This window comes from Cheilinus undulatus, linkage group 4 (genome assembly GCF_018320785.1).
Source record: "Cheilinus undulatus linkage group 4, ASM1832078v1, whole genome shotgun sequence".
Lineage (NCBI taxonomy): Eukaryota > Metazoa > Chordata > Actinopteri > Labriformes > Labridae > Cheilinus > Cheilinus undulatus.
The window spans coordinates 7,559,581-7,583,054 of record NC_054868.1 but is presented as its reverse complement, the minus strand read 5'-3'; the positions used below and the strand labels follow the sequence as shown (position 1 = coordinate 7,583,054).

Genomic DNA, 23,474 nt, shown 5'->3' with positions numbered 1-23,474 from the left:
ACCCAGAGTAGAAGATGGAGGGATGAAGTTCCCAGGGTGCCAGAAGAAGAATTTAAAGATCAGTTTTGACAGTTGAGAGATGCAGGCCTCCCATAACATGAACAATCATGAATTTAGGGCGTTAAACAGAGACACTACCATGATCTTATAGATATTCCTTCATGATTTTTTATGATTTTGAATCCTATTTTTTATTACTATTACTATTATGAACCAATTTTAAAATGCAAGTACATTTCACTGTAATTTAAATGTAGCAAATGATGTAAGAGTGCAAAAAATATGGCACTATGAGAGTTTTTGAGTTCAGCAATATCAGACAAGTAATGCAACAGCCAAACTCAACAAAGACTGACTTTATAATGCAGCTTCAGGCAAACTTTCGGCTTAAATCGGACATATTACAATACAGGTTTGGTGGTCTTCCTGCTGGGCATTTCTGCGTGACACACATCCAGCAGGTTCTATTTACAGGTTTACAGGATATCTCCCAGAACACCTATGCCATTGATGCCTTCCTGTGGGCCTCAACGGGTCATCAGCTCGGGACCACCAATCCCTGATGACACCTTAAACCCCTGTACATCTCCTGGTGGCAGAGCACAATGCAGGGCTCTCATCTCTGCTGATGCCGGAGGTGTTATCCAGCCCTGACTCCTCTCCTCTTCCACAGCCAGCTCTTTCAACTCTCTGAAGGCTGAGCTCATTCCTATTGCTTGTGCTCCTTTTCTTACCACACTTTTCTCTTCCAGTCAACTTTCCATGAATATGCTCTGATGCAGCCTCTGAGAACAGCCTGCCATTTCAGCAGTGACCTTCTGTGACTTACCCTGCTTGTGAACAGTGCCCAGGGCTGAATCTCAATCCCCTCCCTAAACCCTGGGCCCTGAGCCCTTAAGGACTTAACTGACTGCACCTGGAAAGTGATTGAGTGCATGAGGCTGCAAGGGCTCGAAGTGGTGTAAAAATGTAGGAATGGGACAGCCCTTTATTTTTGGTTGACAGTCAGCATCTTGCAGAGATAAAAAAAAAACAAAGATTAAAATGAGCATGCATCGCCTATAGGCCCATTTCCTCAGTGGATGAAGGCTGGTTTACATAATACACTCACAGGAGAAATTATTCTATTTTTGGTATCACAACTGGTCGCACCCTCTATGATTTAAGATAAGATATTACTTTATTAGTCCTGCAAGGGGAAATTCTGGATTTTTTGCTATTCTATGAACCATAGATAATTCCCTCACACCATGTCTGCAGATATGCCTACTCATGAAAAGGGTGCAAGGTTCAAAAGTTACGAGAGATCCCTCACGCTCTTTATGATTTGACATTGGGACATCCATTCATTTTCTTCTGCTTATCTGAGTTCGCGTCATGGTGGCAGCAGACTAATCAAGCCAACCCAGACATCTCTCTCCCCAGCAACATTTTCCAACTCTTGGGGGATTCCAAGGCTTTCCCAGGCCAGATGAGACATCTAATTCCTCCAGCAAGTTCTTGGTCTACCCCAGGATCTCCTTCCAGTTGGATATGCCTGGATGACCTCCACAGGGAGGCATCTAGGAGGCATAATCAGATCCCTGAACCACCTCAACTGGCTCCTTTTGTGGCAAAGGTTAGATCGTTCCAGATGTCCGAGCTCCTCACCCTATCTCTAAGAAATCTCATTTGATTGCTTGAACCCGTGATCTTGTTCTTTTGGTCGGATGGTGGGACAGCCCTAAGCATTCACGGACTTAGTGGGAACACGCCTTAAAGTCAATGAGTGTGGACATTGAGACTGTGCCAGCGATTGCCTTCTGGATATTTGTCTGGTCAGCAGTTTCCCTCAAGCCTTTGCAAAGTGGACTTTTCAACAATATTCTAATATTTTGAGATTGCGGCTTTTTTATTTGCTTGAGTCGTAAGCCATTATCAGCAAGATAAAAAAAAAAATGTGTTGAAATATTTCACTTTGTATGAAAAGAATGTTGAATATATTCATTTTATGATATATAATATAATATAAAGAACTTTTTTTTATGATATTCTGATTGTTTTAGATGATCTAGTATGTAAAACTTAAATACTTTGTGCACAAACATTGAGATTTGGACTCTACCTGATCTACAAACACTACTAAAACTCATGTACTGAAGTTTTCAGCTCATATAAAGTGGTCTGGGGTTAGGTTACTCCAACATCTCTGTATTTTAGGCCTCGGTGAAGAACCCACAGGCTATCTTCTGGGTTCACCAGTGTATGACACGTGTGTAGGTGTTTGAGGTTAGCTTTTGGCTGTTGTTGGTTGTCAAACTTCCATGCCAGATTTTTGCACATAGCCAGTAAGACAGAACTGCCTGAAAGACTGAACTTTGGTTGGCAGTGCCACTGACTTCCTTTGATACTGTTGGCAGGAGTTTTGGTCTCACTTGACAGTGTTAGAAAATCAAAAATATTGTTGCTTTATCAACTATAAAGAAGTGATTTTTTTTGTTGTCTTTAACTCAATAAGCAAGCTTTGTCCAATGGGTCGAGTTGTGTGAAGTTAGAAATGGACTTGGGTGTTATTTGAGAGAGAATAGACGTGTGAAGTCGGGTGCAAAAAGTTAGTGAAAGTCAAATAAACTTTATCATGATGCACTGATCTCATTTTCTTAAAGACTGAAAGACAATGTGTTGTAAAATCTGAAGGAAATTACAGACTAAACATTCATAGACTCAAACTCTTTCATATATACACTCCTGAACTCTACAAGTATATTTTTAAGTGAATTGACCCATACATTTTCCAGAGTTGCTTGTTCACTCATGCACTAGACAGTGAGACTACCCATGTCAGCAGTGATGCGCACGTCCCCCCTTAAAAATGAGCGACTTCTGTGATACTTAACTCAGCCTTACTCAGAAACCACACTAATATATATTTTTGTAAGAGCCATGATCCAGAAATGTCCCTTTCTTCCCAAAGCAATTTAAACTTGAGAAAAGGGATAACACCAATGTTTTTCACACCAAATGCAAGTAAATGAATTTGTTATGCTAATCACATGTGAAGTTCAGAGTAGATGCAAGTTTGCCTCAGGTGGCGTAAACACCAGGAATTTCAGCGTGGATCACATGAATTGAGTAAGCAGTGATTTTCCACTGCGTTCCCTTCATCGCTCTTTCGTGAGAGTTGAAAAATATGGACTCTAGCGAATCACTCAGGCCACAATAGCCAATCAGCTTTGAGATCTTGTAAAGAACCAGCCGGGGGGAGGGGTCATTCAACCTAAAAATGAAGGAGAAACTTGTGCTGTCTGTCTGTGGCTACCCTGACACGACGATCTTGTTCTACTGACACAGGAATAAAAAGGAGCTTGCTCAGAGGAAAGTGAGGGAGGAGGTCACCTGGTCAGTTGTGAAAACTGTTGTTTGTCACTTTGTCACAGCAGATTCAAAGCAGCAATCCCCTCAGCGAAGTCAAGCTCAGCCATGTTTGTTGACAACTGTCTGAAATGCCAGATGTGGGAGAAGACAGCCCCTCCCCTCTAGCATCTGTGGGCATTAGCATCCACAGGGTTTGATGTGCGAGTGGAACGAGTTATTTTGGCACAAATTTGAAAAAATTAAGCAGGTAAACTCTTTATATTCATGTGTTAATATATGCAGGAATAGGCGATCGTTTGTGTTTGGTGTGAAAACAACAGAGTTTATGAAGGAATGACAAGAACAGTTTACAGTGTGATTATTGTTGAGGATCAAACTTGATATAGCTGTCATTATTTCAGCATTGTTTCTTCAAAAACAGACAGCACATTTTTCAACTCCTTTGGTGTGTTGTGTAAAACCAAACTTTCTAGGGTTGTTCATCTTAATGTACTTAAGAAATGATAAGAAATTAGACAAAAAGAAACTGTAACCACAGAAGAATTTCTTAAGCTAAAACAAAACATAATGTTGTTTTAATTATGTCTGACTTTTAGGCTTTAACTGGGTTCTATTCTCACTCCTGATGTTGTCCATGTGTACCTTGTCTTTGGTGTGCTCCTGCTGCAACGCTAATTTCCCTCTGTGGGACAATAAAGAGATTCTGATTCTGATATCAACTATTCAAGTGTTTTATAATGATTTTCATTAATATGACCTCAGAGCAGACAGGTGTCATTCCTGAAATCCCTGGGATTGTCAAATTCAGGGACTCCTAAAAGGTCATTGAATTTGACAATCACCAAACTTTAACTCTGTTAGCCCATTAAGGTGGACTTCCATTATGTTTTAGCATCAAGCTAACATGGGAGCTGTAGATCCTGATCCAGCTGTGAGAAAACATCACCAGCAATAATACTAATTTAATTCAAATGATTGCCACTGACTTTTGAATATAAATTAAAATTAAAAGTTTGCCCAACACACTGAAGTTTATGATAAGACTGGTTTGAAAGCCCAGACTCTCATTTACATGTTTTTATCTTTAAGTTGGAGTCACAGCTGAATCCTAAAACGGGGAAACTGAAGAGACAAACGCCTGGAAACACAACTTGAAAATGAATTTATAAAGCGATAATACTCTGGGGTTTTAGGCATCTCTAAATAATTACCCAGCAAGTTGCAGGGCGATGTGGTAAAAGAGTATGTTTGTGTGTGTGTGTGGTTGTGGGAGATTGTGTGATGCTGGTTCAGGCAGGGGGGGCTCAAAGGCTGGAGCATGTTCACACTCACAGGCCGTGTACATCCACACATCTCCTCAGTAAAAAGAGAAATCTTCATTATTTATCACTACTGAAACATCAGGCCCAAATGGGCTAAGCTGCAACCAAAGCTTTTTATTAATGCAAACGGCTATTTTAAAAAGGCTCCGATATGATACCTCTCCTTTCTCGCTCTGGATGTCTCACATAGTTTTTTGCCCTCATTTTTACTCTTTAGTTGGATTATTTATCCAAAAAATACATGTTTGTAAACTCTATTAGCTTTACTTTGAAGGTAGAGTTTATGGTTAGATAGGGTCCCAATAAAAAGTATTCACCCCCTTAGATTTCAATCTACATGGTCAATATTTATTTATTTACTGAAAATAAAAAAAAATCCTGTTTAATGTCAAAGTTATCGTAAATGTGTACTGATATTTCACACAGGTGAGTTTGAGTGATTGCACTTGCAATCTGCAGCAGCGTCCATAAAAAGACACGTCCTATCACAATTACAAAAATTAAGAATTTCTCTTTTTGAAATCTTTACAAAATATTTGAGACCTCAGTATCCAAAATTTATAACATAAGAATGGTTACATTTTCAATTAATATAGAGTTTTCACTGCGTACATTCTACGTACTGTACCTTAAATCAGTGGTTCTCAACGTTTTCCCCCATACTTGCATCTAAGAAAAGCTAAGCTTGATTTCATCTACAAAATCCCAAAATAACAGGCATACAGCTCTTGTTCTTGAAAATCATCTGTTTAATCTATCCATTGTTATGACTGTTCTGTTACCACAATTTAGTTCTCAAGATTTATCTACATAAACTTGTTGATTTTGATCACGCATAGTGGCCCCTTTGAGAAATACAGGAAGTTAGTGACAGGAAGTCAGGTTGAGGAAGTAACATAGAGCGAACAGCTATCATCCCATCGGTAATCATCTGCTTTCATCTTATGCCATACGAAGCATTGTTGGTATGTAATGGCATCTTATATTCTTATCTTCAATTCCAATTCATTATCTGCCACAAAAAGGTTGTTTTGAGTAGTTTGATGTAAAAAACTTACAATGCATTACTCAGTTAATTTGATGACATACCACGACTACTAATTTAGTTAAGGCTGATTTAATTTGTAATGTATCCTTTGTTTATTGTACAGTACTTATGGAAATGTGAGCTGGTTTAAAAAGCCTTAAAAAGGAGCAATATAATTCCATGATAAAAGTATGTTTACAGTGTGTATCCAAGAATCTTACAGCATACCTGTTGCTGATTATGCCCTTTTTTGTTCTCAGTTTCACCCTTTTTCTAGTCAGTAAAGCTGTGGACAAACTGATGACTGTCTCTATTGCCAAGCAATATTAAGCAAATATATCAAGGGTGGTATAATGACAGTGTATTAGGGCCACTCTAGAAAAAGTATATTGTAAAAAAAAAAAAGAGCTGTTAATTAAAAAAAAACAGAAAAAATTTTTAAAAAGTTAAAAAATGTCATTAATTTACCAGAAAGGAACAGATTTTTCCTTACTTTAGAAATCTTAAATGCATGCAAACCAAAACATTGTGTTTTTCTTTTATTATTATTATTATTTATATATAAAAAGTCAAATGTCAAAAATCAAAGCAATACTTTCATCTTGGTCTCTTGAAAATTTTTGACTCTACACACTTGGAAAATTATATTATTTCAAAATCCTGAAATCGTCAAGGTATTAAAGTCAAAATTTAAGACTTTAAAGTCTGATTTATTTGTTTATTTATGTATATATTTTTTTTCTGGGTGGGGGGGGTCCTGTAATTTTATGAATAAGTTTGAAATTCTGAAATTCTGAGTTTGTTTTTTTTTGGGGGGGGGATAAAAAGAATAGACTTTGTAATCTCAAACATTTCTAATTTATCCAACAAAAAGTGCAATTTTTTGCCCCCAAAATAATGGATACTCCAATTTTTTTTTAAAAATCTTTGAGGATGGCCCTAGGGCTGCAACCCCCCCCCACACCCCACACACACACACAAAAAAAAAAGAAAAAAAAAAAACTTTGGCATCCCCCTTAAGGAGGCCTGGACCCCAGGTTGGGAACTACTGCTGTAAATGAATAAATAAGTAAAAAAAAAAAAAAAAATACATAAAGACATCCAATTCAGTCTTTACTTACAGAAGTATAGGTATGGTGATGGGGATATGAAGCAAAAAGGTTTTTTTTTTCTGGACTTAGAAAGATATAAAATACTTATGTTGTGACTTTATTTAAGGTAATACTACTGTTGCTCTATCTATGTATAATTTCACTACAATCTTAATTTCAACTTTACTTTTTGAGTTCTGTCAAAAATAAGAACCTTGTGTCTCTGGGAATTGAATCTTTAACTCAGTCTTGCCATTTCACCTGGAAATAGACACAGTTATATCTCAGAATTTAATGTTTAATGTCCTTTACCTGTTGAAAACAGCCTCCTTATTCAACCCTTGCTTCTCCACCTCCCTCCTTAATGAACTTTCTGAACTCTGAGTGCTTTGAGCCAAACTCTTGTGTAACAGGATCTCACATTTGTGCTCTGAGGCAGAGCATCCCCCGTTGTTCCTTATCTGCCTTAACACGCCGCTTCTTAGATACCTTTGAACAACTGAACAGCTAAAAGAGCTCTGCCCGTTCTCTCACCTTTTGGTCGTGGCTGTAGGCCAGAATCCAGTCCTCCTGCTCGGGATGGAACAGCAGGCTGAGGATGTAGAAGTTCAGTCGATACTTCTGGTAGGTCGCTCCTTCATCAGAGCTGATCAAGAGGCTGCTCTCCACCTCGGGATCAGTCAGCAGCATGATCTGAGGGTGACAGAAGAGCGACAGCATGGGGTTATATTTGCAGGTCGCTGGTGCTTCAGTGTCACTCTGAAAGGAGACTTTTTAAATCCTCAAGAATTTGACAGGAAAGGAACTTAAACAGGAAACGTATGAACATAATAGAGTTGGAAAAATACTGACAAATACCCATCAGCCGGACGAGTGACCATAACAAATTCAACACCAGAAAACAGAAGACAGAGAGAAAATTAGCTCTGTAACATGTCAGAGTAAAGGCCTTCCAATGCAAAATTTGGTACAAAATTGCAAATGCAGTGCTTCTTTTAATTTTAAAAATCAATCAAGATCAGTATGATTTGACTTAATTCACACTCTCTGACCATTTCAGACCAATCAGAGGTGGACATGATGTTGTCATCATCAGGGAGGTACCGGTGCTGATCTGAGGGAGGCAGGGAAACATGAAGGTCTGATAGTGATGGCAACATGATGACTTTAACAAATAATGGCTGTTGCTTTAACTGAAACTTGTCGAGCCATGGTCAGATGTAGTGGGTCTCTCTTTGGTAACTGATCAAGTGAAGTTAATTTAATTTCAGTCAGGACCACTTTGTCAAAAACACATGATTTGCTGCTACCCATATGTCTTTATCAGCAGTTATAAGCTAGCACTTCTGTTGTTATTTATGATTGGTGGTGTGGCTGTTCTGAGAACCTCCCTGCCCTTTCACCAGCCCAGAAAGCATCAAGCAGCACACATTCCTGCCCTTCCAGTGCCATTATGGAAAGCATAAGGCCAGGAATCAAGCAGGAAAAACCAGAGCGGAACAATCAATCATCAATAACAACAGAATGATATTGATTAAAGGGATATTTCTGGATTTTTGATTCTTCGTATGCGGTGCTTCATAGTACCAAGAGCTCAGAGAGATCCACGGCATAGTGGATGGGATCGTTTTATCTGTGTAGTTTAACGAGTTTTACGTAAAAATAGGTCAAGAAAACATACGAAGTGATATTTTTCTCCTAAACAAAAAAACACCCTTTGTGTCAGGCACTAACTTATGATGCAGCTTTCCTCATTTCCACCGAACACTGATATCCTCTGATCAGCAGTGTGGGTCTGCGGACTTCCACAGGAACAACACACCACACCAAGCTAAAACAAAGATAGCATGAGTGATTTTGACTCGAGTGATGATGATGTGCCATTTACCGTGGATACGAGCCACGACGCACCGGATCTCTCTGAGCTCGTAATAACCACCAGAGCAACTTTTACAGAAATCGCTGGAGGCCAATGCCACTACTATAGCCAAGCACCTCATATAACCTCATATAACAAAAATCCCGAAATATCCCTTTAAGTCAGAAGCAGAATGAAGGAGGAGCTGGGGTGGAGGAGGGTTACAAGAGTAGCCTGCAGAGCGAGCATAGCCAGGCAAGTGCTGTTTAAGCAAGAGAATAATTAAAGAGAAAATCAGCTGACCGTCAGCTGATGAGGGCTTAGATGAGCTCAGTTATGGCAGACTCTGTGGCCTATCTGAACAAACGCTAAATGCTCGATTAGTAGACATAAGCAAAAGGGATTTTTAAAACCTCAACTATCCTTTGAATATCTTTGGAAACAAAAATCAGAATTCCTTAAAATGATAACGCCACTCATGCTGCTGAGTACATGTGTTACAAAATGCAGAAAATGGCACCATTCTTCCCTTTTTTTCTGAGAAGGAGCCTCTTAATCCCCACTCCCACTTAGCCCCCATAGAATTTTTACTTGCATGACACCCCTGAGAAAGGCCACCCCACTCTGCTCCACTAAAGATTCGTGGCAGATGTATTTTCAGTGGAGACTGCTTCCTAAACACATCTATCCTTATGGAGCCTGTTGACCCAAACAGGAATGCACAAAGCTTCCGGTCAACTTCAAAATAAAACACAATGCACAGACTCCAGACTGTCTCTCATCGCTATTATCAGCAGTAGGTCTCATCCTGTGGCCCAGTCTAGAGGGTTGAGTTTCTAACATGAGGGACTATTTTCCTTTGATATTTCAGCCTAATTGTCTGAGCTTTATCATCTGTTGAGTAGGTCCTCACGGTTGGAAGAACACAGAGAACAAGCTACAGCCAAGACATAATCACAACTGTAGCTGCAGATTAGCATGTTAAGCACATGTCATCCATAGTCACTGTCACACTGATGACTCCATATATGAAATAATAATCTGTGTGTCTGTTTAAATTAACAAGATCATCATGTGTATGTGTGTGTGTCCTTGTTCTGCGTGTGCCTCATCATTCAGATTTCTGCTGTTTGTCTCGCTCTTCATTCTCAACGCCTATGCTCAGTCAGGCCTTGAAAGCTTTAATTTCCCAGGAGCCTCTTTCCTTTCTTAGAGGTCCTACGTTTTTTTGTCAAACTCTGGCAGTGTCCCCGGAAAAAATCCCCGCAAAGAAACCCCAAGATGGAATCAGATGCAAATATAATTGAATCAGAGGACCTGAAGACTCTCAAGTGCTCTCGTTATTAGAAGAGAGTACAGTGGCAGAGAGTTTAAAGAAGCACGTCTGATGCGTGGGTGTAAGCGTGTAAATCTTTGTCTCTGAATGATTCTGTGTGCAGGGACATTAAAAACCAACACAAGCGTTGTGACATACTGAGCCCTGGCGTAACCCCTACAAAGGGCACAGATGGCTGTCAAGCATGGGTGCAGTATAGTCCAATATTTTTCATTGTAAAGCTCATAGATGTGCAATTTGACATGTTGTGCCGTATTTGTAGGGATGCATAATATTATGCAGATAATATCTTGAAAAGGCTAGGTATCAGTATTGGCAGATATTAAAATTCCAGCCCAGTTATACAGCTGATATATCTACAATTCATATCACCATAGTTAGCACAGTATTAACTTGTGCATCCCAGCAGTCCTTGGCTTGCTCTAGATTAGTTGCCAGTCAATCAGGGCCTGACACATTAAGGCAGACAAACAATCATGCACACACTCACAACTACGGGCAATTTAAAGTTATCAATAAACCAAACAAGTATGATTTTGGACACTGGGAGGAAGCTGAACAAGCTAAGAGAAAACTCATGCATGCACAGGTAGAACATGCAGGCTGCATCCACAACAGCAATTTTGCAATTTTACTTGATAAAGGTTTTATCAAGTACACTGTAAAACAAAATTTGTTGAGCTTACTTAAAAAAAAAATATATGGAAACTCGTTGCCTCAAAAATAACATGTAAACTACACTTGACCTTTGTTAGTAAAAAAAAAACTTGTTTATGTTTAGTGTGCAGTACTTGTTCTACATGAACTTTTTAAGTATTTACTACTAGTTAAAAGTCAATTATTTTAGTCGCTCAAAACTGAGATTCAACTGTTAATTTATGTTTGCAGGACGTAGGCAAAATCATCTACTTTGAGTGTGCAATACTTAATATTTAATGCACGGTAAACACCGATAAGTTCATAGCACCCAAAATATCATAGTCAATTGATTACCGCAAAACATCAGATAGTACTCTCTGTAAAAGTTTTTTTAAGTTCTCATTTTACCTAAGGTGGACTAACTTGTTAACCTGACACGCCAGGTGGATTTGTTTCACACATCCATCTGGGAAAGCTTCAAAAGGAAATGTTTGGGAAAAGGCAGAGGCTTTGAAAAAAACTCAGTGTGATTGGATGAACACTCTGTCTGTCACATCCCTACAGGCCAATCAGAGCAACAAAACACATGACATAGCAGCTATCCAGCTGCCCAAGAAATAATGCGAAAAATGGCGACTGTAGACATGTAAGTACTCAACTTTTGTCATTTTTGAAAAGAAGACAACTCACTGCTGTTCTTTGTTCTTCTTTAACGAAGGAATGTCGTCAAGTTCTGATAAAACTGGCGCTTTAGCAGCATCCATGCAAAGCTCTTCCGCCATAATTGCACCGGCCTCTTGTTGCTGCTTGTTTACATCACGACTCTGCCACGCCTGAGAGTACTGCTCCTCATCGCTGATCAATCCTGTCACTTTCTAACCGGGCCCAAACGATTCAGACGGGAGCTTTGCAAGATTGATTTCACCAGTGAGAAACAAGGAAACTGGCGTATCCATCTGCTTTGCAAGGTTACTAAATTGTGTCACCATTTGCAACAATGGCTGTTGGTGACCCACTGAACCTGTAGTTGATATTTCATTAATGTCAGTGTGCCATCCAACATTCATAGACATTAATAGCATTAACATTGACCCCCTATGTAATTGAGACAGTAACTTCCCTCATGGTGCATTTTATTTATTTATTTATTGAACCAGGGGAAAACCTCTTTGAGATTAAAAATCTTTTTTTCAAGAGTGTCCTGGCCAAGACAGCAGCACCAAACAGAGTGCATAAAGGTTTAGTGCACAAAGGCATTCTGGGAAAACTGCAGATTAGTCATAACTCAAATAATTTGAGTAACAACAAAAATACTTAACTTGTTTGAGTCATTTAAAACTAAAATGAGTTCTATCTGCTCATAAAAATAGAGTTGAAATTGCTGTTTTAGATTTTTAAGTAAACAAAACTCAATTTTACCCCCTTTTTACTTTATTTATTTAAACCAAATAAACTAAAATAAATCCATCCCTTTAGCTTTTATGGCCAAGAAGTACAAGTATCTTCTTTATAGTAAGTATTTAGAACAGTAAAATTGATGTTGCATTTTACAGTGTAAGGATTGATTGCAGGGTGCAGGAAAACCGATGGTTAAAGTAAAGTCAACTTAAAGTAAATAAGAAACATCAACAGACAGGGCTGGGCTGTCGCTTTGCAGATTCACACCACTGTGAAGTCATCAGCTGGTGCTGCTTAACCCGGCCTTACCAGCCCGCCCTCCTGGGCTTTTATTCTTGTGCCATCTTTAATGTCTTCACCTGAGCGTGTCACAGCATACCGCTAGTTTTGTATTTATGATGTCAATCAATTTCAATCTGTTTCAGTAAATTCTCTCTTTTTGATGATCTGGATGGATCATCATTGATTTACATCCAAAGCAAAGGGAGGAGATCATTGATTAGTGACGGCCTTTGATGAAGGAGAGAGCGGCGCTCTGCTCGGTTTTTTGGTAAACTTGTGTCAGCAGAAAAGATCATTTATAAATGATCAGACCATCCTGGAAATGTAAGCTCTACCTCCTGTCTTTCAAACGTTTGCTCCTTGGCCTCATCAGTCTCAGATGAAATACTTTAAAAGGTATGACAGCAGATGTCTCTGTGGATCAAACTGGTGGAGAAAAATAAAAGTTTTCTGGCTTTTATCTGGGTCAAATTTTAGTCCCTTTCCTTCTCTGTTGTTGATGTTGTTGTCCTCTCTGTCCCATCAAAAGACTTCTCTGACAAGCAGCTGGCTGCTAATCTAAGTAGTTGAAAATGCAAAGTGAGATGTACAAGCTTTAGTAGGACTAACACATTTATAAATCACTATACAGATATCACCAGGAGCCACTTATGTTTTGGTTTAATGTACTGGAAGACAAAACAACGACTCAGGCCCAGTTTTGCTGCTGACTTCTTGAGGTTTTCTTTAAAAATCTTCACACAGAGATTCTCAGTTCATGATGCACTGAAGCATCCCAACAGCATAATTTTCCATTTTTCACTATGGCGACGGTGTTCTTTGGGTGATATGCCTCTCTCTTCTTTCTTCAAACATAAGCAATGTCTCTATGTCCAAAGAGCTTTAGTTTGGTCTCATCTGACCAAAGGACATACTTTCAGTTTGCATGTTTATTCTCCAGGTTGACCTCAGCAGACTTCAGTGTGGCTTGATGATTACTCCTCTGCAGAATTTAAATTTTTCTTGGTCTGCAGCCTCTCAGTTCATCCCTGTGCTGGGCTTTAGTGATGGTCTTCTTTGAGACTACAATTCCTGACTTGGCTAACCCCCAATTTCCACATACAGCGACCGCGCTGCAATCCACCAGTGAATCATACTGCAGAGCACATTGCTCCCTCTCTAGTCTATCAGAGCATTTCTACAGCCGGCGCTCCAGACCGGGAGTGGTGCGTGCCTGGAGCACCGCTGCGCTCCACTTTGTTCAAGATACGCTGCAGGTCCAGTTTCAGCGCCAGCCTCTGTCAAACCACGTCAGTACCTGTTGATCAGAAAGCTCCAAAAAGGAAATCACAAGTGTAGAATATCTGGTACTTTCTAAATACAACACAATGCACGGACTCCCGATTGCAAATCAACACTATATCAACATTACGTCTTATACTGTAGCGAGAACTACAATGGTGCCTTAGTTAACTTTTGAGGAAGTTTAGCCAAAGAATTAAACATTGAATCACAGATACTTTAAGCAAACATTAACCTTTTAACTTCCTAATGTACTCACCAATGGCAGAAGCAATAATATCATGGACTTATACCGGAAAGCATGATAAATTAACCCCAAAAGGTAAAGTAGTCCGCTGTAGACATACTATTCCTGCGTGAACTCACAGTTCTCCCACAATCTCTACCTGTTGATCAAGGCTACGCGCCACGTGCCATGCTCTAGACATGCTTCCAGTGGTCAAGGTAGCTTGCCCCCTGTTGGAGCAAACCTGCAGCGCTTCGGCAGTGGGCAATCGATGTCATCCTATGTGGAAATTGCAGGTTAGTCCTTGGTTAGTCCTTCATTAGTGTCTTGGCAGTTGTTCTGGAGTCTTTAGACACATCTCTCACCAGTTTTCTGTCTAGAGTCTTTGAAATCTTTTTCTTTCTATCTGTGCCACACTTGTTCCCGACTGTGTGGCTCTCTTTCAATTTCTTCCAGTAAACTTGGAAATGCTGAGATAACTTTAGATTCTTCTCCTGTTTTGTGAGCATTAAAAATTCTTTTTCTCAAGTCTGAACTGATTTCTTTTGTTTTTGGTATGATGCTTTCTAAGTGACAGCCCCCAGTTTTAACTTGATTTTACAAACTTTGAGCATTGCAAAGTTAAAGCACATGATTGCACAACAGTGGTTTGTGCTATGGCTCAACGAGGTCAGTTCTATAGGGGGGTAATAATTCAGACAATGGTACTTTCTAGGCTATGATGGACCAAGTCTCTTTTGCTGCAGCTTCCAAACAGAACAGGAACAGATGAGGGTGTTCATATCCCCACCAGTCTGGGGCTGACTGAGGTGTAAACATGCAGGAGTGAATCAATCACAAACCGGTGTGAGTCAGACTTTGACTCATCAGTCAAACTATTGTGTTTGTATATATTTCAAAAGTCCAGTTTTAATCAGACTAACACAATGTTATCAAATAATAATCATGTGTCATTCAACAAACCTTCAAGTTAGACTTTCCTCCCCTGGGTTTTGCCAGCCTTAGAGTGATATTTAGGATTCCATGGTGAGGTTGTTTGAGGTGTTCATCATCATTCAGTGAATTACCCACAGCACATTGGGGTCAGCACTGTTTACTGTTTGGAGAGGTGGTATGGTCGATAAACGTTGTGCTAGAGGAAAAGGCTATCTGAGGCAAGGTTAAGCAGTGGAAAATAAAATAAAACATGCAGTACTGTTGAAATTATATATTGATTTTATTCTCTGGTGCTTTTTAATGTGGCAAAATACATTTTAATACAAACCAGATCACAGCGCTGCACTGCTGAGGTTTGGTGTACTTTGGCCCGCTTCTTCAAACACAGGACACGCTGATTGCCATCTACTGTAGATTATACACTAACTGTTGGGTGAGTACCTCATATAACCCCGCCTTAAACATCCACTGAAGGGCTGGGGGCCACAACAGGCCCCCCATAATTTCCCATCTGGCCCCCAGAGGATTATCAAATTCAGACAATTTGAGAGGGAAAAATATGGCATGATACTTGGCATGTGGCATGAGCTTTTTCGCATCAATTTCCCACATATGACTCTTTCAGAGTGCAGATTTCCCCTGAGAATCTTCACAGAATATCTGTTTCCTGCATGTGTTTTTGGCCAACCACGAAATATGTAGCTAAAATATCTTTATCGCCTTTGTGTGGCTCGCTGCAGCATAGGTGATAGGGATGGATCTCACTATTTAAGGCTTGAAGTTCCATTAATTTTGAAAGGAATTAATGTTTTTATGAGTATGTTAAATAGATGACAATATTTTATATTTAAGCTGGCCCTTGTGAAAGTGAAGTTGATGACCCCTTATCCAAACTGTCCCTTTATTTCATAGCTTAAAAGTACCACTGACCACGACGTGGAGCAGCAGCACCTGGCATTTTGTCTGCATGTCTCCGTCTGCATGTTTAAATTCCCTGAAAACCACAGAAAAACTCAGATTCTGATTTCAACTCAAAGTTATTGTCACTTTAGACCCTCATGCAGCACAGGAGACACTATGCAGATAGCTAAATTCTGAAAAGTCAGAGCCTTGCTCTGTGTACATACCAGTATATCTGGGGTCTCTGGGGGCTCTGCTATTCTTAGGTACATGGGGGGGGGCTCCAAGGAAAAATGGTTGGGAAACACTGGCCTAGGGTATCTTCTGCACAGGTAGAATGGTTGCCACTAGCCCCTGGATGTTCCAAGTGCCCAAAAAGTGCCTGCAGTCTCTGGGTGTATTACCAGGGGTGAAAAGCCCCCACAAACGAGAAGGCATCAAGCTTGACCTATTGTTGTGGTAACTAAACCCAGCCCCGGGTTGTGGTACATCTTGCCTTGTGCTCAATCCTTAGCGCCCTAGATGCCAAACATTTATACACATGGTTGAACATGCCTACATTTAAGTTAATAAAAAGTTTTTCTATTGTAAATTAAAGTAGTGAAAAGTCCTGACCTTCCCAAATGTTTGTATTGGAGGTTTCTCAGAAGGAATATGAATATATCTATGCAACAGATCTATGAAACAGTCCATCTGGTGTGCCAGGTTACACTATTTAGTCATGTTATTTAATCAATAAGAAAATAAAGTTATATGTGATTGAATAAAGATACTACTTTCTCAGGTAAGAGAATTGCAATTCATTAGAAATCTTAGAGGGGTTTCTATCTTGCTTGTGACAGAAATCATTTCAAAAGTAAATGTGTGCCTTTGATTTTTTTTCTGACTTACAGGTAGCTTCAGGTGTCAGAGCTCGGCTAAAGTTCCTGCCTTTTGCTCACAGGTCGATAAAAGTTGTCATGTCAGTGCAGAGACAGAACCGTCCCTGCAGCACAGTGGGGCTTACATTAGCTTTAGAGGTGGCCTTTGGCATGACAATCTCTGTGTTCCCATTATGTCGTCAGACAGCAGCGAGAAAGAGCATACGCGCTGCTCTCACAGTCAATATCCTTCTCACTGTGGCACTGCACGGCAAAGTATTTCTGGTCTCTCTTCCCAGTGACTCATTTGTCAGAGCTGGCTTGGTTAACAACAGCCATGGTGGGCAGACCTACTAACACAAGTTCATCAATCACAGAAGGCAGATATAATGCCACATACGTGAGCCGCATGCTGACCAATCCAATCAAACGCTGTCCAAACTACAAATCCCAATTACCACTTTTCTCACTCCCCAAAAAGCAACTCAGCTGGAAAAGCAGACAACTTATTAATAAGCTGATGTATTTGTAGAGAGAGGAGGGTAGCTATATCAGACACATGCCTATAGATAGGAGTGTTTCACTCGTATACATTGGAATATGGAGATCATATTCCACTCATAGAAATGTGCAATATGGAGATTAATGTCGCTGTGATGAAAGAGGCTTTGTTTTTGCTTTATTCTCTAACCTTCTTTCACAGTTTCAGTCATAAACAAATAAGAGAAAAAGCCCGAGGACAGGTGCCATAAAACAAGGATTCCTGCAGTGTAAAGCCATTCAATTTCAGGAAATGATGGTGTGAAAATATGGGGGATTTGCCTAGTTTGCATTCTACCCTTATTCAGTTGCTCCACACGCAGCTTTCCGGCATGCAGACGAGGTTGCAACTTCTGATTGTTTGCACGAGATCTCCACTCAGCATGTTAAACAAACATATGACAGAGATGAGTAAGAAATACGGGAGCCCATCTTCTTATAAAAAAGGAAATCAAAATAATAAAACAATATTTAAAATACGTGTGGAAAACTACAGGTTGATTCTTTCCTGTGCTTTAGATGTGAGTATTTATCATTACATTCCCTATTACTGTCTGCAGTGGAAATTTAACACTCTTATTTTCAAAAGGCTTGACTAATCAGTATTTGTAATTATGGCTGTGACAATTTGACAGTGTTTGCTTCTTTGCAATAAGTCTTATACCAGGGCTATTCAATTAGTATCAAAAGTATTTTCACCCTTCCTGATTTCTTTTCTTTTTCTTCTTTTTGCACATTTATCACACTTAAATGTTTAAGAACATTAGAACCTTCCTGGCCATATGTCAAAAGTGACTGCTCCCTAAACCTAATAACTGGTTGTGCCACCCTTGGCGGCTAAAACTGCAAGCAAGCATTTGCAATAACTGGCAATAAGTTTTTCATGTCACCATGGAGGAGTTTCAGCCCACTCTTCTTTGCAGAAATTTTTTGAATTCAGCCACATTAGAGGGTTTTCCAGCATGAATGGCCTGTTTAAGGTAATTCCACAGCATCACAATCAGATTTAAGTCCAAAAATGTTTTTTTTTTATTTTTTATTTTTTTTAGCCATTCAGAGGTGGCCTTGCTGGCGTGTTTCAGATCATTGTCCTGCTGCATAACCCAAGTATGCTTGAGCTTGAGGCCACAAACGGATGGCTGGACATTCTCCTTCAGGATTTTCTGGTAGAGAGCAGAATTAATGGTTCCATCAGTTACAGCCAGTGGTCCAAGTCCCTCTGATCACACCATAACGCATATGTATTTAAAAGTTGAATACGGTTCCACGGTGCGTATGCTGTCCAGTTCTGCTTCCAGCACTGGAAGTGCCGGCCTTACACCAGAGGACTTTACTAAAACTCTTCAGTCTCTAAAGTAACTCTAAAGACTCTAAAAAGACTGACATCTCACACCTAAATACAACTTATTGGCAAGCCGTTGAGTTTTTAGTCTCAGACTGAAAGTTTGCAAAGACTTGTGGTCACTAACTACAAGACTAGAATATGATTCCTTTTGAGATTATATCCCATCATGCATCTGGTAGAAATTCACAACAAAAATTTTTTGAGCAGAGAACAAGATGGAAAAGGAGATCACATTTGAGTTAATATCTCTCATTATCCGTTGCTTTTTTAAATCTTTTACATCGAGTAGAAATGAATGGAAAGTTAAACACCAAAGCAACTCTGTATGTTACTGCAAAAACCGAGGAACTATCCTGGAAACACTTCAGAGTATAAGTACCTTATAAAAACGCGAGTCGTTTTAACATGGTAATAAACTGCTCAGGCTTTTTCTTTGAAAATCACAGCGAAGGTTTACCATACCTGTCATGTCAGCCTGGAATGAATTGACAGACAAGGCATACAATCACACAGGTGCAGAGATCTGACTGCAGCTCTGAGCAGAAAAGTTTTTCAATCTCTTGAGCCCTGCATGGATATTCAGCAGCTCCAGATTGATCTACATTCACGTTCATGTTTTGAAGAATGAAGTGAATTATTGTGCTTACGCATAACACTGGCTCCCATTGGTCATGGACGACGGTTGAGTCACTGAGAAACACAATGCACTCGACCAGACTAAAGACTTACTAGTATATCAAACACATTTGGTATTATCGTAATGCCAAGACTGAAAAAAAGACTGCCTTAAAACTGCTAAAATCGATTCCTATGACCGCCTTACACCTAATGACAACAGGAACGAGCTGCAACTTTAGCAAGGTGCCCATAATTTTACTCTGACTTTGGAATTTTGTCTGCGACTTTAAAATTGGAGGAAAAGTCATTAAGTGCCGCCTTTAGTTGTACTGGAAGCTGGTATATGCGATGGCCACAGCTGGTGTAGCAAAAAGCAATGCAGCAGTAGTATAGGGGCAGTTTTATCAGACCTAGGCCACATTTGTGAGTTAAAGAGCCACACTGACAGCTTTACTTGGCAGAGATGTTTTTGCACTTCTCCCAATCAGCCTCACCATGAGTTTTATCCAGTGTGCATAAACTACGGCAGCACCAGCCTGTTGAGCTCAGGTTACTACCAGAGCTGCACATATCGACTACCTCATCTTGTCTTGTCACTCTGATTGGCCCATAATGAATGTGACAGACGTAATGTTCGTCCAGTTACCTTCTGAGAGTCTTTTGAAAAGTCCTGCCCTTCCCAAACGTTGTTTTTATGTGAGATTTCCCAGATGGATATGGAATATATCCTGATGGTTTTTTCATGATTTACTGAAGTCATAGACTCCAATACCCAAAGTTGCTTAATTTCTTTAAAAATAAAAGCAGGTTTTATGCAACACAGCCCTAATAATGACACAACCAGTACTGTTGTTCTGAACTTTACTAAGTATTTCTAAAACCAATGAGGGTTTTTGTTCAGTAGTAACTGTAATTTTGGTCACTTAAGCTCTTCATTAAACTCAAAACAAGTAATCTTTTCCAAAGTTAACTAAGTAGTATTAGATCCTGAGGCTTTTAGCAATCTGTGAGGAAGGCGTAAATACTTGGTCTCTGCGCACAGTTAACAATAAAACTTTTCCTATTAGCTTTGGATTAGTAAAGAACCAACACTTGTACACTTACAGAGAGTGAATCACATTTCACTGTGAGCTGTAGACTGTGTGAGTCAGTGAGAGTGTGTGTGCATGAGAGACGGTAAATTATGAGGCCAAAAAGGTTGAAAATGACAAAGGTTAATGAAGCGTATATGTGCTAGCTGGAAGACATTTAAGATATGTGTAAGGAATACTTGAGTTAATTCCACCACCGCAGTACCGTAAATACAGCCAGATAGAATATTAATGAAATTAGCTTCATATTTTCCATTTCACACAGTCACCCAGTAATTGGATTGTGACTCCTCTCCATAAATCTTTGCCTAATATCCGGCAATACCCTGCAATAAATAGATTTTTGTTGCTGTCAGACTTTAAGCGGGTTGAGACTGGAAAAGCGTTCAAAAGGGGAACAAAGCAAAGAGCTCAGGATTTATTCAGTCTGGGGCGAGTCAATTTTTGAGCCTTACAGGGACAGCAACTTTGGGAGTGATTTAATACAAGCTAATGAGCTGGTTTCATTCACTTCATGTATGTATTTGAAAAGAAAGGGCTTGCAAATCAAGATTGATCCACCTGAGGTTCAATTCTGAACCAGGATTGACAGAAATGGCAGTAACCCAGAAGACAGCCACTATCTGGTATTTGAGATCAATTGCACATGACAGAGCACAGCTATGCCGGGACAATGAAGGGGTCAGATCCAGTTCACATTTATCATCTGCAAAGTGCTTCATGATTTTTTGCTTCAAGCTACAAGTTGAAGCATACTGCGCTGAGTGTGTCGTCTGACACTTCTCACCGAGCAGGAGTCCTTTCACGTCTTTTTTTAGCCTCCATGAATATCTTAAATGCTCTGTCTCCTCTGTTTCTGATGTCTCCAGGTGTAGACGCTTGTGTAAGATCCAGACACAGAAAGTAAAAGGAAATAAAAGACATATCACCTTGCAAATCCACTTCTAGCTTTCCTATCGATTCTGTGTTTGTGATGAAGCTTGCCCCAAACTGGATACGACTCGCTGCTTTATTTCCCATAAATACTCCTGCAAGCCAAAGAAGAAACTGTGGATTATTTCACATCTGAATCAGCGGAGGCTGAGAGAGCAGGAAAACTTAGCTCCAGGTTGTATTTAAGACAGAGGTACCTACTCCGATAATTGAAGCCAAAGGGCAGCCAAAGAGATGCAGGTCTTCCAGGATTCACAAGAGGTTGATAAATGTCAGTTGTAAAAACACACTGGACTGGCTAAAGGTCTGAACAACTCCTGTCGTCAGGGCTGACCTCTTGGCCAAAAATGAAACAAGGCAAGAAGTCAGAGAAACTTTAAGGATCATTTTGCCCACTAAAGTCTTCTTGCCTGCTGTTGTTGTTAAATTATAATGTAAATGATTAGAAGTATTTCACTGAGGTGCTGGGACATTAAAGAATTTGGTTTGAGAGGAGCTTGAATGGAACTACCAATGGATTCTATTAACCAAACAATACTGTAATGATGTTGCATATACATTTAGCCAATATATGGACAAAAGTATTTGACGACACCTGATAATTATCTAATTAAGGCAGTTTAATCTGGGTGTATAAAATCAAGCATATACAAAATAGGTCTTTCTAAAGAGCTCATTGACTTCAAGTGTGGTACTGTGATGGATGCCACCTTTGCAATAACATGATTCATGTAATTTCTTCCTTGCTTGATATTCCACAGAAAACTGTAAGTGATAATATTAGACAGTGGAAGCGTTTAGGAGCAACAGCAACTCAGTCATGAAGCACACAAGTATGTTAAATCCCAGATCAATCACAGTGGCAATGGCAAATGGTGCGTTAAAGTTGCCAATGCTCTGCTGATTCCATAGCTGCATATTTCTGAACTTCCACTGGCTTTAATGTAAACATAAAAACTGCAGCGGGAGCTTCATGGAGTTAGTTTCTATGGCTGAGAAGCTGCATGCAAGCCTCACATCACCAAGTCCAATGCCAAAGTGCATTGACACTGGACTGTGGAGCAGTGGAAATGTGTTCTGTTGAGTGTTTGGCAGTCAGATAGGCCAGTCTGGGTTTGGTGGATGTAAGGAGAACTTTACCCTTCTAACTGCATTGTGCCAACTGTGAAGTTTTGTGGAGGACGGACAATGGGAAGGGCCTGATTTTCAAGGTTTGGGTTAGACCCCAAGGAGCAAGTAACCTTGTAAAGCAGATGGATATGCCCCTTTCTGTGTTTCTTACTGGCGAATCCATCTTGCAAAGCTCCCATCTGAACAGTTTGGGCCCGGTGAGAAAGTGACAGGACCAATCAGCATCGAGAGGAAGTACTTTCGGGCGCGGTGGAGTCAAGCAGCAACAAAAGGCCGGTGCAGTTATGGTGGAAGAGATTAGCATGGATGTTGCTAAAGCACCAGTTCTATCAGAACTTGATGCCATTTCTTCATTAAAAAAAGAACAAAGAACAGCAGTGAGTTGTCATGAACTGACATGTCTACAGTCGCCATGGTTCGCATTATGCAGTTCTCTATGGAGTTTACTCCTTGGTAGCGGCTACATCACGTGTTTTGTTGCTCTGATTGGCCCTTAGGGATGTGACTGACCGAAAGTTCATCCAATCACCCTCTGAGTTTTTTTTCAAAGGCTCTGCCATTTCCAAACGTTGTGTATGAGAGGTTTAATGGATGGATGTGTGAAACAAATCCATCTGGTGTGTCAGGTTAAGGGCCAAGACCATATTAGGTGCTTATGATCTTTGGGCCCACAGGTGGTGCTGCATTAAAATCATGCATGATTTCTCTGCATGTAAGTTAAAGCTGTTTGATGCAAAGAAAAAGTCATATGTTAACATGATCCACAAATGCAAATGTCTCTTCTGGGCCAAAGCTAATTTAAAATGGACTTAGGCATAATGGAAAACTGTTCTGTGGTCAGGTAAATCAAAATTTGACATTCTTTTTGGAAACCATGGGAGGAGAGGGACCATCTAGCTTGTTATCAGTGCACAATTTAAAAGCCCATATCTCTGATGGGATGGGGTTGCACTTGTGCCTATTGCAAGGGCAGCTTACACATCTGGAAAGGTGCTATCAAGGCTGAAAAAAAGGTTTAACAGCAATGTCACAACAGCATGGCTTCACAACCAAAGAGTGGGTGCTGAACTGGCCTGCCTGCAACCCAGACCTTTCACCAAAAGAAAAACATCTGAGGCACCACATAACCAAAAATCCATCAATGAAGACCCAGGACTGTTGAGCAGCTAGACCCTACATCAGACAAGAATGGGACAACATTCCTCTCCCAAAACTCCAGCAACTGGTTTCCTCACTTCCCAGACGTTTACTGACTGTTATTGCCACAAAATGATAAACACAATGGTGTGTCCCAATGTTTTTGAGA

General features: G+C 40.0%; 1 protein-coding gene across 1 annotated transcript in view; it reads right to left on the bottom strand.

Annotated features, from left to right (window-relative positions):
* The window catches only part of LOC121508774 (VPS10 domain-containing receptor SorCS1), a 330,036-nt gene that overhangs the window by 103,485 nt on the left and 203,077 nt on the right, over nt 1-23,474 (bottom strand). The window contains exon 4 of the mRNA XM_041785854.1: nt 7,329-7,487. Coding sequence (XP_041641788.1) covers nt 7,329-7,487 — 159 coding nt within the window. The remainder of the gene's footprint in view (nt 1-7,328; nt 7,488-23,474) is intronic.